The 15120-nt window shown below is 40.7% G+C and overlaps 3 protein-coding genes across 4 annotated transcripts in view; 2 read left to right on the forward strand and 1 right to left on the reverse strand.

Moving 5' to 3' along the window:
- The first annotated feature begins 289 nt into the window (after positions 1-289).
- LOC130167186 (P2Y purinoceptor 14-like) lies at positions 290-9813 on the forward strand. The gene is made up of 4 exons (XM_056373146.1): positions 290-363; positions 3553-3715; positions 3806-4065; positions 7995-9813. Exons 2-4 carry the CDS (start codon positions 3566-3568, stop codon positions 8704-8706), a joined length of 1122 nt encoding a protein of 373 aa, XP_056229121.1. The 5' UTR covers positions 290-363; positions 3553-3565; the 3' UTR covers positions 8707-9813.
- clip3 (CAP-GLY domain containing linker protein 3) overlaps positions 8571-15120 on the reverse strand; it is a 50772-nt gene continuing 44222 nt past the window's right edge. The window contains exons 15-16 of the transcript XR_008827247.1: positions 9826-9918; positions 8571-8634 (exon numbers count right to left, since the gene is read on the reverse strand). The gene's annotated coding sequence lies outside the window, so the exon portion shown is untranslated. The remainder of the gene's footprint in view (positions 8635-9825; positions 9919-15120) is intronic.
- LOC130167185 (piggyBac transposable element-derived protein 3-like) lies at positions 11472-14944 on the forward strand. 2 transcript variants are annotated; one of them, XM_056373144.1, is made up of 2 exons: positions 11472-12175; positions 12966-14944. In XM_056373144.1, exon 2 carries the CDS (start codon positions 13057-13059, stop codon positions 14401-14403), a length of 1347 nt encoding a protein of 448 aa, XP_056229119.1. In that variant the 5' UTR covers positions 11472-12175; positions 12966-13056; the 3' UTR covers positions 14404-14944. The 2 variants fall into 2 exon arrangements, with proteins under 2 accessions (XP_056229119.1, XP_056229120.1); XM_056373145.1 differs by having other exon boundaries at positions 12969-14944.

The following is a 15120-nucleotide window of genomic DNA, read 5'->3' on the forward strand; positions in this document are numbered from 1 at the left end:
TGTAGCTCCTGTAACTTTGACTTTTCATGATTCGGACAGTGATAGACACAAACTCACACACTTAATTTAGAGGCTTTTCCTCTTTTTAGACATTTGAGAAAAACAGTATGACACAATCAGATTAAAAGGTGTTTTCCAGTTAATCACAACAACACAGGAAAATAGTCTGCCTACTGTATATGTTTTCATGACTTGCAAATGAGCTGCAGCACTAAACAGTGACAGCACAGTTATAACCTTTTTTTTCTGCAACCCCCCCCCCCCCCCCCCCCCCTCAGTACTTCCTGATGTGATCGCTGAGCAGGAGGAAGTCAAATAGTTTCTCCCACCAGATTCACACTGACAGACACGCAACGCAGACAGGTGAGTGCTGCAGGTGACTCTGCCCTCATTCTATAGCACTAATATTTGTCATATTCCTGGACTGTAGATACTGAGAAGTACAGATATATATACACACATTATAGCTGTTAAAGATGGAAAATCTGCATTTTTGTGTTTTTCAACTCATCTGTTTATTTGCTGGCGTTTACAACCAATACAAGTACCAATGCAACAATGTAAGAATACTCTAGGAAAGTTCAAAGTCCTGTATTAAAATCTTACTTGAAAAATATCATCAGCTTCATGTACTTACAATACATATTTTAGAACTATATAAAAACAAACTTTTCACTGTTAGTGTTTGAAAATGTAGTGAATTCCGTTGACACTTAACTTAAATGTAGAACTTGAATAAATTAACTTTTTACCACCAAACATCAGTGATGTCAGAGGATCAGAAAATATTACAAATATTTACAATTATTTACTTATTTTCAAATTGTGCATTTTTCTTAGGCTTGAGTTCAAATTTAAGGAAAAAAAAACAACAACAACAATAAAAACAAAAAATCTGAATTGGAATTACTGTGGAATGTTAATTTACAGAGATATTCAGAAATAGTCTTATTGATTTGTTGTGTAAGTTTATTTTCATTGAGAGTAGTTCCTGGATGACGAGGGTTTTGGCTTAGTGCTGAACATGACCTAAATCAAACATATTACATACTCATTTGCAACCACTCTCATGTTGGTAAATATGAAACTACAGCCAGCAGCTTCTTAGCTTAGTTTAGCATAAAGACTGCAAACAGGGGAAAATGTTAGCCTGGCTCTGTTAACTGATTATCATGTAATATCTTGTTTGTTTGATTCGTACAAAAAAACAAAGTGTTCATTAATGAGCTTCAGAAGTGATTATATGGGAGTTTTTTCACTATTGGACAGAGTCCAGCTGTTCGCCTTTGTTTGTGCTAAGCTAACTATAGAAGGCAGTCTGTTGACTGTTGCCTTATATGTAACATCAGACATGAGAGTGGTGTCAATCTGTTTTTACATGTTTTTACCTTAAATGCCTTCGAAACTGAACCAGGAAAAATGATCTGTGTCTGTACTCCTTAACTTGAATTATATATATATATATATATATGTGTGTGTGTGTGTGTGTGTGTGTGTGTGTGTGTGTGTGTGGTCGCAAATACACAGTTAAACAGCTTTGAAAAAACCTTTACCCTTTTCGTTTCCTACAGAATGAACATTTTCAATGATTGTGAAGGACTGGCCATAAGGGGGAAATTTCAGACAGGCAGGAAAACAACATTAAAATCCTGTACAACATTTTTTTTTTAATCTGTAAAATAAGAATCTCATAAAAATAAGTTTGAACATTGATCAACTTTTGCTATCTGTTGTGGTACAAGTATAAATCAGTGGAAGACTGAGGAAAAATGTGATCTGAGCAAAGTAATGTCACAGAGTTGAAATAGTTAAAACATTTCCAGAACCACCATATACAGAATATTGTAAAAGAGTTTTTCTCTTGTAAATTTTAAATTTGCTTGTTTGGTCTCAAATGAATTTCAGTGACCATAGAGCGATATGTTTGTTTTCATCTAAAATATCTGATGCAGCACGACATCCTCCTGTAGTGACTCCAGCTTCATTAAACCGTTCTATTCAGACCTCACAGATCCTGGTTCAAGTCAGAGAAAGATCAAGGGGCCAAATGCATACACACAAAAAACATGCGTACACCATGTTCCACACATAATTGGTTTCTATAAACACGGAATGTGGCACCTCACATATTCCTTTGACCATGTGAATATGATCACTTGTGGCACAGACAGTGTTTTTATACAAACTGATGGATTAAAGGAGTGTCTTCATCCATTTGTGGTTAATTGTCGGAGTGGAAATTAGGCACATGCGCCCAATTTCTCCATGAGTGAGAGTTATAAAGCAGAACTATGCGAACGCACAGCTTTTTAAATCCGATGACAAGAATGTGTATGAATATTTCTGGTTTTGTGCATCACATAGTTTAGTCATGAATCTAAACAGAGCTTTATGCATCCGGCCCCTGGTCTGGTTTTATCTCCTTTATTTACATTTAACCTAAACCACCATCTTTCACTGACCTGAACCAATCATGAATCACGAATTTCCCCGAGGAGATAAATAAAGTATCTATCTATCTATCTATGAAAGAGCTGCTGATGTCTGGACCTCATCTCTGGTGTTACAGTCTAAACCTTTGACTCCGAGGACCATCAGGGCCACAGCAGACTGTAGTCCAAACACAACCGATGGATTTATCAACAATGGTCGAAATAGACGTCAGGGTGAGCACGACCCAAAATAAACAACAACAAAAAAAAAAAACAGTGTTCACTAACCTACTTAAACAAACAAAAAGTAAACGGAATCAAATACAGGCATCTCTGCCTCCTTAACATAACCATGAGAAAAGATGTTTCAACAAAAAGACATCTCACCCCTACAGTGAAATATTTATTTTATATTCAACAAAGATCATTTTAATCAATCAGTCTATCTGACTCTAAATCAGCGATTGTTTGGCTGCATGGTCTGGTTGGGGAGCCAGAACAAAAGCCAAGTGCAGCTGGCATCGACATGTACAGTGGACGCCATCAGTATCCTGTCCAATCAGCAGACAACTCCACGTACGACAGGTGAACAGAACCACCTTCAGGCAGGGAGGGAGCAGATTGAACATGTCAGTCTGATACTTCCTGAGCAGTTTAATCATTTGTATGTTCATGTAAACAAAACCCTGTCCTCCCTTTGAAATGGCTCATTGATCGGATTCAGTTGAGAACATGGTGTACCCTCCACCGTGCATATTGTTTCATTTTTACATCACTATAACTGTTGACCATGATTTATAATTACACTTCAAATGATCATCAGCAACATCCCACTGTTTCCTCTAAATAAACATGTCTTGCAGACCAAGATCTGGGCTGAGAACGGGGTCAAGTAGCAGTGCTGAGTCCGACCTCAGCCTCCTGAGCTTTGGTTCATCCTGTCTGTGGCAGACAGACATGATGTATCTCAGACAGCTGTCGTTGAGCAGCTGAAGTTTTTTCAGTGCTGCTGTGGTGATCTGTCAGTTTCCTTTCAGCTGTCACCACTTCCTCTCTGCAGACTCTTGATGTTTAAACCATTTTCAAAAGATCATCTGCTCTGATTCACCTCTTTTCTCAGAACATCCAGAAACATGAGTGACCTTGGAGGGGTGGGAGAGACCCTGTCCTTCAACCAGTCCTCAGTTACCAACAAGAACGCCACCAGTTCGACTCACTGTGGTCCGGTGGAAACACAGGGGGCTCATCTTTTCCTCATGCTGTTCTACAGCCTAGTGTTTCTGGTGAGTCTCAAATATTCAGACCCCTGCCTCCCTCCCTCTCTCTCTGTCTACCTGTGAATGTTTAAAATCCAGGTCCTGTTCCCTGTGCAGGTGGGTCTGCTGCTGAACGGCTTCACTCTGAAGGTCTACTTCTGCCGTGCTCAGCAGCAGACGTCCAGCAGCGTGACCATCTACCTGAAGAACCTGGCGGCTGCCGACTTCCTGATCAGCCTCTGCCTCCCCATACGAATCATCAACTTAGCCAGCAGCTCTGTCCCTGTCCGCCTGGTCTACTGCAACTTTGGTGCCTCCGCCTTTTACCTCAACATGTACGCCAGCATCCTGTTCATGGGTTACGTCGCAGCCAACAGGTAGGCCTGGGCTGGATAGAACAGCTTCTCTTTGACTGGTCACAGGTTTGATCTGGTTACAGAACACTGTGAGAACAGTGACCCTGCACTCCTGAACTTATACGTGTATATCTGTAACAGTCAGTAAATGTGTCTTTAGTATAAACGGTGGGTGTTTGGCGTTTGGAGTCAACTTAGTCAAAACCAAGTGGTGATGTAATTTCAAAGAAGCTAAATGTGGTTTAATGTTTCTTTGAATCATCAGTCGAGGTTTCTTGAGGTCATTGTGCCACATGTGTTTGTTGAGAAGGATTGATACTTTAACTCAGTGTGGCTGCTCAGCTGGTTGGTTAATGGGCCACATCCTCAATTTGTCTTCAACAGTTTGAAAACCTCAAAGCTATGTGCAGAGTAATTCAACAAAATGCTTAATATGAAGAAGACACTTTATTTTCCTTCAGTGAGAAAAAAACCTCAAGAATCAAGATTTCAGACAGTAAAACAGTGAAATAACAGAAAAGAAAAAAGCAAACTTGAATTTCAGTGAAATTTAACTGAAGCTGTTGTGCAGACAGATGTTGTTAATAAAGTAATTGACCAACAAAAACCTGGTCTGAAGTCATGACACAGCATTTCACTGTTATTTTAAGGGTGAATTATCAAGAGAGTGATATGCTCCTACATAGGCAGAGCCTGTTTCACACAAGCAGAGTGCGCCACAGTGTTTCCCATTCATCAGCGAGACTCCCACCACTTTACCATACATTCACACTTTTCATCATATAACATGAATGATGTCTAACGTTTAGATTTTTGTCACTACTCAACAGTAGAGCTGTGTGCAGTGCGTTGATTCGCTCAGCTCTTCTTTGCCCCTCAGAATGCACAGAGCTGGACTCACTGGTCAGGACTCACTGGACAGGACTGAGCTCACTGGTCAGGACTGGAATCACTGGTCAGGACTCACTGGACAGGACTGAACTCACTGGTCAGGACTCACTGGAAAGGACTGAGCTCACTGGTCAGGACTGGAATCACTGATCAGGACTGGGCTCACTGGTCAGTCACAATATGTGATCAACTGACCACAAATAGAATCTAACTCAATGAAACATGGGAACATTATAATAGCAATATGTCAAGGTGCAAGTACGCCTGGCGAAATAGCAAAAGTGACACAGACACGGAAAGTAGTTTGAAAATTTCTGAATTGTTGTTGTTGCCCGTCAGTGGTAGAATCAGGAAAGACACTGTAGCAGGCAGCTGAAGATAGAGCAGTAAAAACATTCTCTCATTTTCTGGCTCCTGACTGAGATACATCAATGAAATAAAGTTAGAGGTTGGAGAGAAAATTATCGAGGCTCCAGTTGGTTTCTAAATTCAATGTCATGAAAGGTTTATTCCAGTTAAATGTTTCCTGATTTTTAGATATTGACTTGACTCTTTGTATCTTTAAATTGTCAAACTTTGTTATCAAACATTAAAAGTTTTTGTTTAACTATGAATTCACTCAGAGTGAGGAGGAGTTCATGTCTGAGTGTGTAGGATTTTGCTTGATTTTAAAACAATGACTCTTATTACATGGCACCTGAGATAATTCAACTAGATGGAACAGGTAAAGAGAATCTGTCACATGCAGCCATTTCTGTGTGTTGTTTCAGCACAAAGGAACATTGTTGGCAGATGTTTTGTTGTAATATTCAGGTGATTTTATGCACTCGATGCTCCACCTGTTGAACACTACAGGTCCTGTATTAGTAACATATGATAGACGTCAGTACAGGTACATAAATACTAGCAGTCCAGGATCCTTATCTGTATTTCAGAGCAGATTTCAGTGAGAATTTTGTAGAAATACTCAGAAATCAATGGACCTGACGTGAAACCCTTGACATGGTTTTATCAAAACAGGTGGTGAGACAGAACTCACACAGATTACAGTTCAGAAGCTTCAGACTGTGTTTAGCTGCCAACCTGATGAACCTGGATAAGATCAGAAGACAATGAACTGGGAACGTGAACAGACTATAAATATGAGCTGCTGTTCTGAGCAGGTTTCATATCATTAAAAGGATGTGAGATTGTTATGATCACATGTGCTTAAAAAGCATAAAGGATGTGGTTTGACATGATAAAGATACAGACAACACACACGCTGCAGAGTTCCACAGAGACAGAGCTTCAAACCTTTAGTGTTAGAATTTAACCTCAGTGTCTCCAGTTTATTCCTTATGTTTCTTGTGTTTTCTAATGATTCACTCCCACTAGTGTTCATCCACTCTTCAGTAGATCATTGTTTCAGCCAGTGTGTTGTTCAGATGCATGTTGAGAAAAGAATGAAATATTAAAATTAAATAGAATTAAAACAATTTTCAAACATGACCAAATAGAGGTGGAAATTAAATGACAATAATTTATTGGATAAATTATTGGATGTTTTGGCTTCTATGTGACTGAAGAAATCCACAACAAGCTTATAAACACAGAACATAGACATATGATGGCTGATGTGTTAGTAAAGAGACGCCATCCAGCAGACATGGAGCAACATGATAATCTCACAGTTTTATCATTTGACGAGTCATTGTTGTAGTTGTGAGATGCAGAGTGAGATAATATGGGAACATCATAGCAAACAGCTGGACTTCCAACACAGTGAGACTGACATGGTAGAAACTAAATGGATGAAAAAAAGACATACAACTTGATATGCTGCTGTATTCAATTAGGGCAGAACCACCAACAAGATTTAATCACTGTTTTTTATTTTACTGTGTGTGCACCAACCAGTGTGGAACTCATTAACCACAACCATAGTCAGCATTATTTGTATTACATTAATAATGTTCCTGACATAACTAGTTATTGGTTCTAATGTAACCACTGCAGAGTTTTTACAGAGTCTTTACTGTTCTCTGTCACACAGACTGGCTTTAGTCTTTTAGGTCACGTCTGGGCTTGAGACTCACGTTGGAGATGTAGCCTGTGATTGATTGGCAACGTCACACATACAAAACACAGTGTCACTACATGCAGGATCAATGATCAAGACAAAACTTAGCTTGGTTCTGTCACCAGAGGAGGTCTGACCCAGACTCAGTCCAAACCAGCTGTTTAAAACATGCCTGTAACTTCCAAAACAAGAAGGGACTCAAGTCCAGTCAGATCTGATTCAACTAGACCTGAAACATTTAGGCCTGATCCAAAATCTGGTCAAGCTGAGTTATTAAACATAACTGACACACAGACCCATGATGACACAATGGGACATTATTTCAACCCACTTAGGTTGAATTTAATTTGACCTCTGTCTACTGTACAGTGAAGCGGCCAGACAAAGCTTGGTTCTGGTGTGAATTTGGGCTGAGAAGCAGCAAGCATTGGGCCAGTCAGCACCTGGACTCAGACCAGTGTTCTTGTGCATAAATTAGTCAAAAGTCTTGAAGGAACCTTGCAACCAGACATGCAGGATTTAGTCACTGCGGGAATATGGGGTAGCAGGGCCGTTACTACAAGCCATTGGGTCCTTATATAACCAGAGTGAGAGATGTGTTCGTGTTCTCAGCGGAAAGTCCAGCACGTTTCCAGTTGGTGTTTCATGATGTGAAACTTTAATCACCTCCATTTGAACAGCTATCAGCCGGTGTGCAGAGCTGGGGTCTGAGTTTATATCAGTCTGACAGTAAGAACTATTTCAGAACATGATATGTGGTTTCAAGGCTGTGGTCCCCTTTAACTTCCTCTTGAGCTTCTACCCTTGACTTCACTTGACTCATTGATATAAGGGTGTGAAGATCAGTTTGGTCTCTCCCCAAACTGTACTATACCATTGATGCAGAAACCAAGACAATTTAATAATCTTTTAAAAGCTCGTTGTCATTGAACATAACGTGGTTTTGAAGATTTGGTTGGTTATGTCTCATGTCCTGACACCTGCCTCTCCTCTGCAGGTATTTGAAGATCGTCCATCCTTTAGGAACTCACATCCTGCAGACGGTACGAGCTGCTCATGTCATTTCCACGGTAACCTGGGTTCTTCTCCTGGCCATGATGATGACATACGTCCTCCTGTCGCTGCTCACACAGGAATCATTACAGTCTGTCCCCATGACAGCAAGCTGTGACGTCCTGCACAGCCAACTGCTCGGGGTGCTTTACAAAGTCTTCCACACCTGCTCTACCGTCACCTTCCTGCTCGTTCTCATCTCCCTGGTCTTCTTCTACTACAGCACCTCCCACAGGCTGTCGCTGGCACAGCAGAGGCAGCCGGCATCCTCCAGCTCCAAGAAACTCGCCAAGTCCCGCAGGAACATGTTGGTGCTGGTCAGTGTCTTCTGCATTTGCTTTGTTCCTTACCACCTGGTCCGTCTTCCCTACGCCTTCTTGAAGAGGCAGTGCTCGTGGAGCCAAGCGTTCTTCTACCTGAAGGAGCTGACTGTCATGGTGACCGCTCTCAACGTCTGCCTGGACCCACTCATCTATTTCCTCTTCTGCAAGGCCTTCCGGGCCCAGATGAGCCTGAGGAGGATGTTCAGCACCACGCAGGTCACGACACATGCAGAAAGATTTGAGGGGAGAAGCAGCGACGAGCTGAGGAGCACCATCAGAACCAACAGGAAGACGTCACTCAGTATGACAACAAAGCAGAACTGTGTGCTGTAGCTTCAGGCCAACAGAGACTGACACCCATGACTCTTGTTAAAAACAACAATCACATCACAACTATAAGCATACAACAAGTGGAGTCCGCAGGTATAAAAAGACCAGCCAATAGGAGTCGTCCATTTCAGTCACCTGCTTTCAAACAGAAGAATTCAGGCTCCTTACAGACGTGGGTCTTTTACTCTTGCATTTTGTGTTTCTTTCTTCTTTCTGATTTTTTTTTGACACTGAACATTAGAAGGTCAAATGATAAATCATGTAAAGTGACATCAGTGAGCTAAAGTTGCCAGGCCAGATTTATCAAGGAAGTAAATTTCATAATTCATCAACTATTGTATTTTATGTGGTTCAGTACACTGTATGGACATCTAAGGACTATATTTTGAGAACTACAACAGGAATGAATGTAGAGAACATAGCAACATAAAACATAGGCTATATATACAGTATACAGTATATAGCCTATGACTATATGTAATATGTAATATGTATGTTTAAGTATGTATGCTTATATTGTAGTTATATGTTAAATGAATATATATCCATCCCACAGCCTGTCAGTATAAGTCTATATTATATGAAGTAGGGTCAAAAAGTCTGAGAGCACTTTCCCATAATGAGAAGGTAGACGTAATTAAATTAATCAGAAATTAAAAAAAAAAACATATTAAAGTGTGTGTATATATATATGTATGTTTTAATAAACTTACATATATTACATATAACATACATCAGTCTTGATATAGAGACATACTGTATATGTCATAATGTATATTACATTTCTGTATGGACTCCTGCCGCACGGAAACTTTAGTGATGTCCCTCACTTTGGATAAAAGCTTCTGACAAATGAGTGAATGTTAATGTAAGTGGTCACAAAACTGATCCTGTGTTTTGTGGCTTCACAACCTGAACCTTGAGAAAGCTCAAGGCAACAGACTACCACAGCACTGTAACATACTGTTTGGAAGGTCAGTGATGTCTTGACACAGACAACAGTTGAAGAGGTGCAATGATTTTTAAACATCAGCACCATTAAATTATTTGTGTTTGTACATGATGCGATGTGGATCTTTCAGACTGTGGGGCGGTGCAGGTGCAGACTAAGTGTTCAGGTACCTTGAACTTGGATTTCATATCATCTCCTGAGCAGTGCCCAAATTCACTTCCAGTCACCAAAGGAGGTCTAGAACAATATGAAAATGGCAGCATCTGTGACAATGGAAACATATTATGTTACAGGTAGGTAAATAGTAAACAATTGCACTTACATAGAGCTTTTCTAGTCTTATCAACCACTCAACAAGCCACATTCACCCATTCACGCACACATGCATACTGTAAATCCCCGTTTCTCATCATTGTTCTTGCAGTGGAGCACTGCCTCTGTCTGGGTAACAAACTGCTGCTCCACCTCTCTGATAGGAGATATAGATATAGATATAGGAGCAGCATATATAGTGCTCCGCTGCAAAAACAATGATGATATATATATATATATATATATATATATGGAGAGAGAGAGAGAGAGAGAGAGAGAGAGAGAGAGAGAGAGGGCAGTCGACTGTCGACTCTGCTTAATAGCCAAAGTTTGTCCAAAAAGTCACTAGACTTGTCATTATGTTCGTTTTCGAAAAAAAAAGTCTCTAAATGTAGCACCAAATGCTCTAAGTTGTCAACATTGCAGACTGTGAACACCCCCTAATAGAAACTGTTTTCCAATTCATTTCTTTTTTTTATATATATTTTTGGGGCTTTTTATGCCTTTATTTGACAGTATAGTGGAGAGAGAGAGGAAACGGGGAGGCAGAGAGGGGGAATGACATGCAGCGAAAGGCCATCCGATGCGGGATTCGAGCCGGGGCCGAGTGCAGCGAGAACTGTAACTTCTACACATGGGGCGCCTGCTTAGACCACTACGCCACACGACGCCCCCAATTCATTTATAAAGAGCAGAGCAACGGTTAAGGAGGAAACTCTAACTTGTCACGTGGCATTCAACTGACCAGTCGTTTGACTTGGTCATCCATTTTATCAGTCAGTCAGTCCGTCAGTGGTTGTCATTATTGGTACTAGTATTAAAGTATTATGACTGTGTAGGAAATCCTGTGAGGGGAGTTTGCTGAAGGGAAGTGACACTTCCTCTTCTCTGCTCCTGCATTAGACTGTTCAGGCTGAGTCACATCAGGCTGAATGTTGCTGCAGCTAATGGCATGAATAATGGAGAAGGCTGCTATAAGTGTGCTATTTAGCACGGATGGTAACTCATTCACTTCTTTGACATAAGTCTGCTGACAGAAATAAATATACATATTGTTACAGATACAGAACAATTGTTATACTTTCAAGATGTTTTTCTCTCATGTTATTAATCTGCCATCATTATCATGTTGTGCTGAATAGATCATTCTCAACTATAATTCATTTCACACCTACCAAAATGATTGAAACTGACACTCATGGAGCAAAACCTCAGCTCACCTCTCCAAAACTCTAAACACATTTTCACCTTTGCACACAAATTGCAATTCAACATGAAACTTTTTGCAATGCACTGCACACAGCTCACTATGTAAAACAAAGGAAGCTGACATAAAGTTTGCTGACATTTGTTTGCCATTTCAAAACGCTGCTATTCAAAATGCTAAACCTATGGACCAGTTGGCCAAACACCTAACTGCTTAATTATTGACCCATCAATCAGGATGCAAGCACTGTAAAAAAAAAAGACACATTTTTACAACAACAATGGAAGCAGCAGCGAGAGGAAGAAGTGGACGGAGGGTGAGAGTGGGAGGTAGGGGTAGAGCTGGAGGGGGAGGACAAAAAAGGGCACAGCTTTCAGATGAAATCGGGGCAACATTAGTCGACCATGTTATCAACCATAGGTTGACATTGAGAGAGACTGGACAGAGGGTCCAGCCCAGCATCAGCTGATTTACTGTAGCCTCTGTCATCCAGACATTGAGGCTTGAGCCCAGGTAAGTAACCAGAATACCATTCACTCTGCATAATTCAGGATTCCACCAATCATACTGTGTCCATCACTTCTTGGTTGCATTGTTCACAGAGCCATTGTAGATGGTGTCCTCCATTACCATGCCAACCTTGGTCGATACAACACAGACCACATTGTCACATTTTTGGACAGACTGCTACACATTGTGATACTGGTGGACCTCCTCTATTGCATGGCGTTGCCGTATGGCAACAATTACTTTATCTCAATTTTACTAAAAGGCAGTAATGTAAAATCCATGTTTTACTGTTCAGTTGTGAAAAGGGGGTCTTTTATTTTGATAAGACAAATAATGCAGCACATCACATGACCAGGAAATCCTGTTTGCACCTCCTTTTTGCATGGACACAGACATTGGGATGAGTCAGCATCTGAGGGCCTCCAAAGTTGTCTAATTGCTACGTATTTAAGCAAAAGTCCCTCAAGAAAAAAATTGAAATACTATCTGGGGTAAGTTAACTTTTAATTTTCATCATTAAAACCAGTTTAGATATGATATGTTTTTTGTAAAATGCTAAAATGAATTTGTTGCCATATGGCAACTATATGCGAATATGGAAGTGATCTGTGTGCATTCAACCTATTGGACTGTAATTGACTTACATAGCACTAGGCTACTCTGAGACTATGTTAACAGTTTTTTATTAGATTTAAAAGGGAAAAAACATTATTTGTATTTATATTTTGTAATTTCAGACATTACAGTACAGTACTGACAGTACAGTACTTGGAATTATATGCAGCATTTTCTGCTATTTTTGACTGTATAGCCAGTTTACATATGTCGCTTTCATCCATAGAACATGAAAGCCAGTTTCTTCTATGGGAGAGGGAAAGAGAACAGGGCAGAGTTAGCTCTTCCACAAGAGGAGAGTGAGGATGAGCTAGTGAGCAGTGATGAGGAGAGCGATGTTGACGTGAACCTGGATGACCTGGTTGAGAGCAGTGACAGTGCTGAGTCAGAGTCAGGCACAGATACAGAACCAGAGGAAACAGGTATTCGATAGTTACGCTAAGGTGTGGGTGTGCGGCGTGAGTGAGTGAGTGAGTGAGTGAGTGAGTGAGTGAGTGAGTTTCTGTGTGTGAGGAGTGAGATTGGGGGGGCAGGGGACAAGTTTGAAATGAACATGTTACCCTTCCATGATATGGTTAAAATTTTTAAAAGTAATTAGTGAACCGAAACAAAAAATAAATGTTTCATATATAGCAGCTTTCCATCATAGTTACTTACAAATTTCAGCAGGTGGACCAGTGAGAGATGACATACCAGAGTTCCATAAGTTGAAAAACCTGAAGTGGCAGACAAAGAAAACAATTCCACCAGTGCCACAATGGAAAGATCTCTCCCAGAGTCAACTGGAGTAATGGAACCAGTAAATTACTTTCGCCAACTTTTCCACAGAGAAGTAATAGAAGATGTTGTCAGGGAAACTAACCTGTATGCTTTACAGTGCAACGTCACTAGACCCCTCAATGCTACTGTTGCAGAAATGGAGCAGTTCATTGGAGTGTGTTTCTACATGTCTGTCCATGGATTGCCAAAAACCAGGTTGTACTGGAACCCCCAAACGAGGGTGGAGATGGTCGCAAACACCATTACAGTGAATCGATGGGAAAATATCAAAAGATATCTCCACTTTGCTGACAACAACAATCAGGCGCCAGGGGGAGACAAGTTGTTCAAGGTGAGACCTCTCCTCAACTTCCTCAAGGACAGCTTCAACAAAATCCCTATGGATGAAATGCTCTGCGTGGATGAGCAGATGGTGCCCTTCAAGGGGAAAAGCCAACTAAAGCAGTACATACCTATGAAGCCGAAGCGCTGGGGGTACAAGTTTTTCATCCTTGCAGACCAACATGGCATTGTATATAACTTTGACGTGTACACAGGGTCCATTCAGCCCCATCCTGGATTCCCTGACATTGGTGCCAGTGGAAACATTGTGCTACAGCTGGCCTCAGCTATCCCAACCAACATTTCGTATAAACTGTTCTTTGACAACTGGTTCTGCAGTGTGGACCTGCAGGTACTCCTGGAGAAGAAGAAGATCCATAGTGTCGGAACTGTGAGACAGAACCGTCTTGCAGGCTGTACATTTATGGACGATGGTGCCATGAAGGCAAAAGGACGAGGAACACACCAAGAGAAGATGACCATTCACGATGGTGTGACTCTATGGGCCGTCAAGTGGTTTGACAACTGTCCTGTGACCCTCCTGAGCACATTTGTAGGAGCAAACCCAACCACAGAAGTGCAAAGGTGGGACAAAAAAAAGAAAGAGATGATCCGCGTTCCACGCCCCAACATTGTGTCAGTGTACAATAAGAGCATGGGAGGAGTGGATCTTTTGGATTCTTTGATAGCCCTCTACCGCACCAAGATCAGGTCCAAGAAACGGTACCATCGCATTGTCTTCCACATGCTGGACCTGACCCTAGAGGCATGGCTCCTCTATCGAAGAGACTGCCAGTCCCAGATCCCAGAAAATGCCCAACTCCCACTGTTGGACTTCAAACTCCAAGTAGCCACCTGCCTATGCATGGAGAACAAGGTGTCAAACAAGAGAAAGGGGAGACCTTCACAAGTTGTTGTCCTGGAGAAAAAGAAAAGAGGGCGCCCCAGCTTTGTGCCATCTGATCCGATCAGAAAGGATAACACAGATCACTGGCCCTTGTAGGCAAATGAGAAGGGGAGATGCAAGATGCCGGGATGCAAAGGCATCGTGAGGAGCAGGTGCTCCAAGTGTTCCGTGTTCCTCTGCTTCACCCGAGAGAGGAACTGCTTCTTCGACTTCCACAAGGGGTGAAATTGGGTCAGAATGAACAACCTAATGTGAATCTGATTGAAAAACATGTTGATGATGACTAAATGAATGATACTGAATGAAAATTATCAAATGAAATTAAATAAGACATATTGTTAGGAGCAGTTGTTCCAAATTTGCCATGTTCCTCTGCTTCACCCGAGAGCAGGACCTGCATTTTTGACTTTGACAAGAGATGAAATTGGGTCAAAATGGAAAATGTTATGTTAATTTGTTTGAAAAATATGTTGATGTTGATTAAATTAAATGAATGATATTGGATGAGAATGAAAATTAAATTGAATAAGAAATAAATGTGTTTTTGATCAAGAAAATTATGTCCCTGTGTCTTATTACAAGTGTATGTATCTGTCTCATTACAGTGTTATTATTACCATACATTCCAATTAACAACTGAAATTATATTAATTTAACTGTGTAAATATTGGTTTATACATTTCACTAAGTATAAGTAGGATTTGTTTAGTTTTGTTTTCAATAAAATGATGTTTTGAGAGAAAAATTTGATTTTATGGTACTTTCCATATTTGCGCATTGTTGTCATATGGCAACAATATACCAACTACCCCC

The sequence above is a fragment of the Seriola aureovittata genome, chromosome 4, assembly GCF_021018895.1.
Source record: "Seriola aureovittata isolate HTS-2021-v1 ecotype China chromosome 4, ASM2101889v1, whole genome shotgun sequence".
Taxonomy (NCBI): domain Eukaryota; kingdom Metazoa; phylum Chordata; class Actinopteri; order Carangiformes; family Carangidae; genus Seriola; species Seriola aureovittata.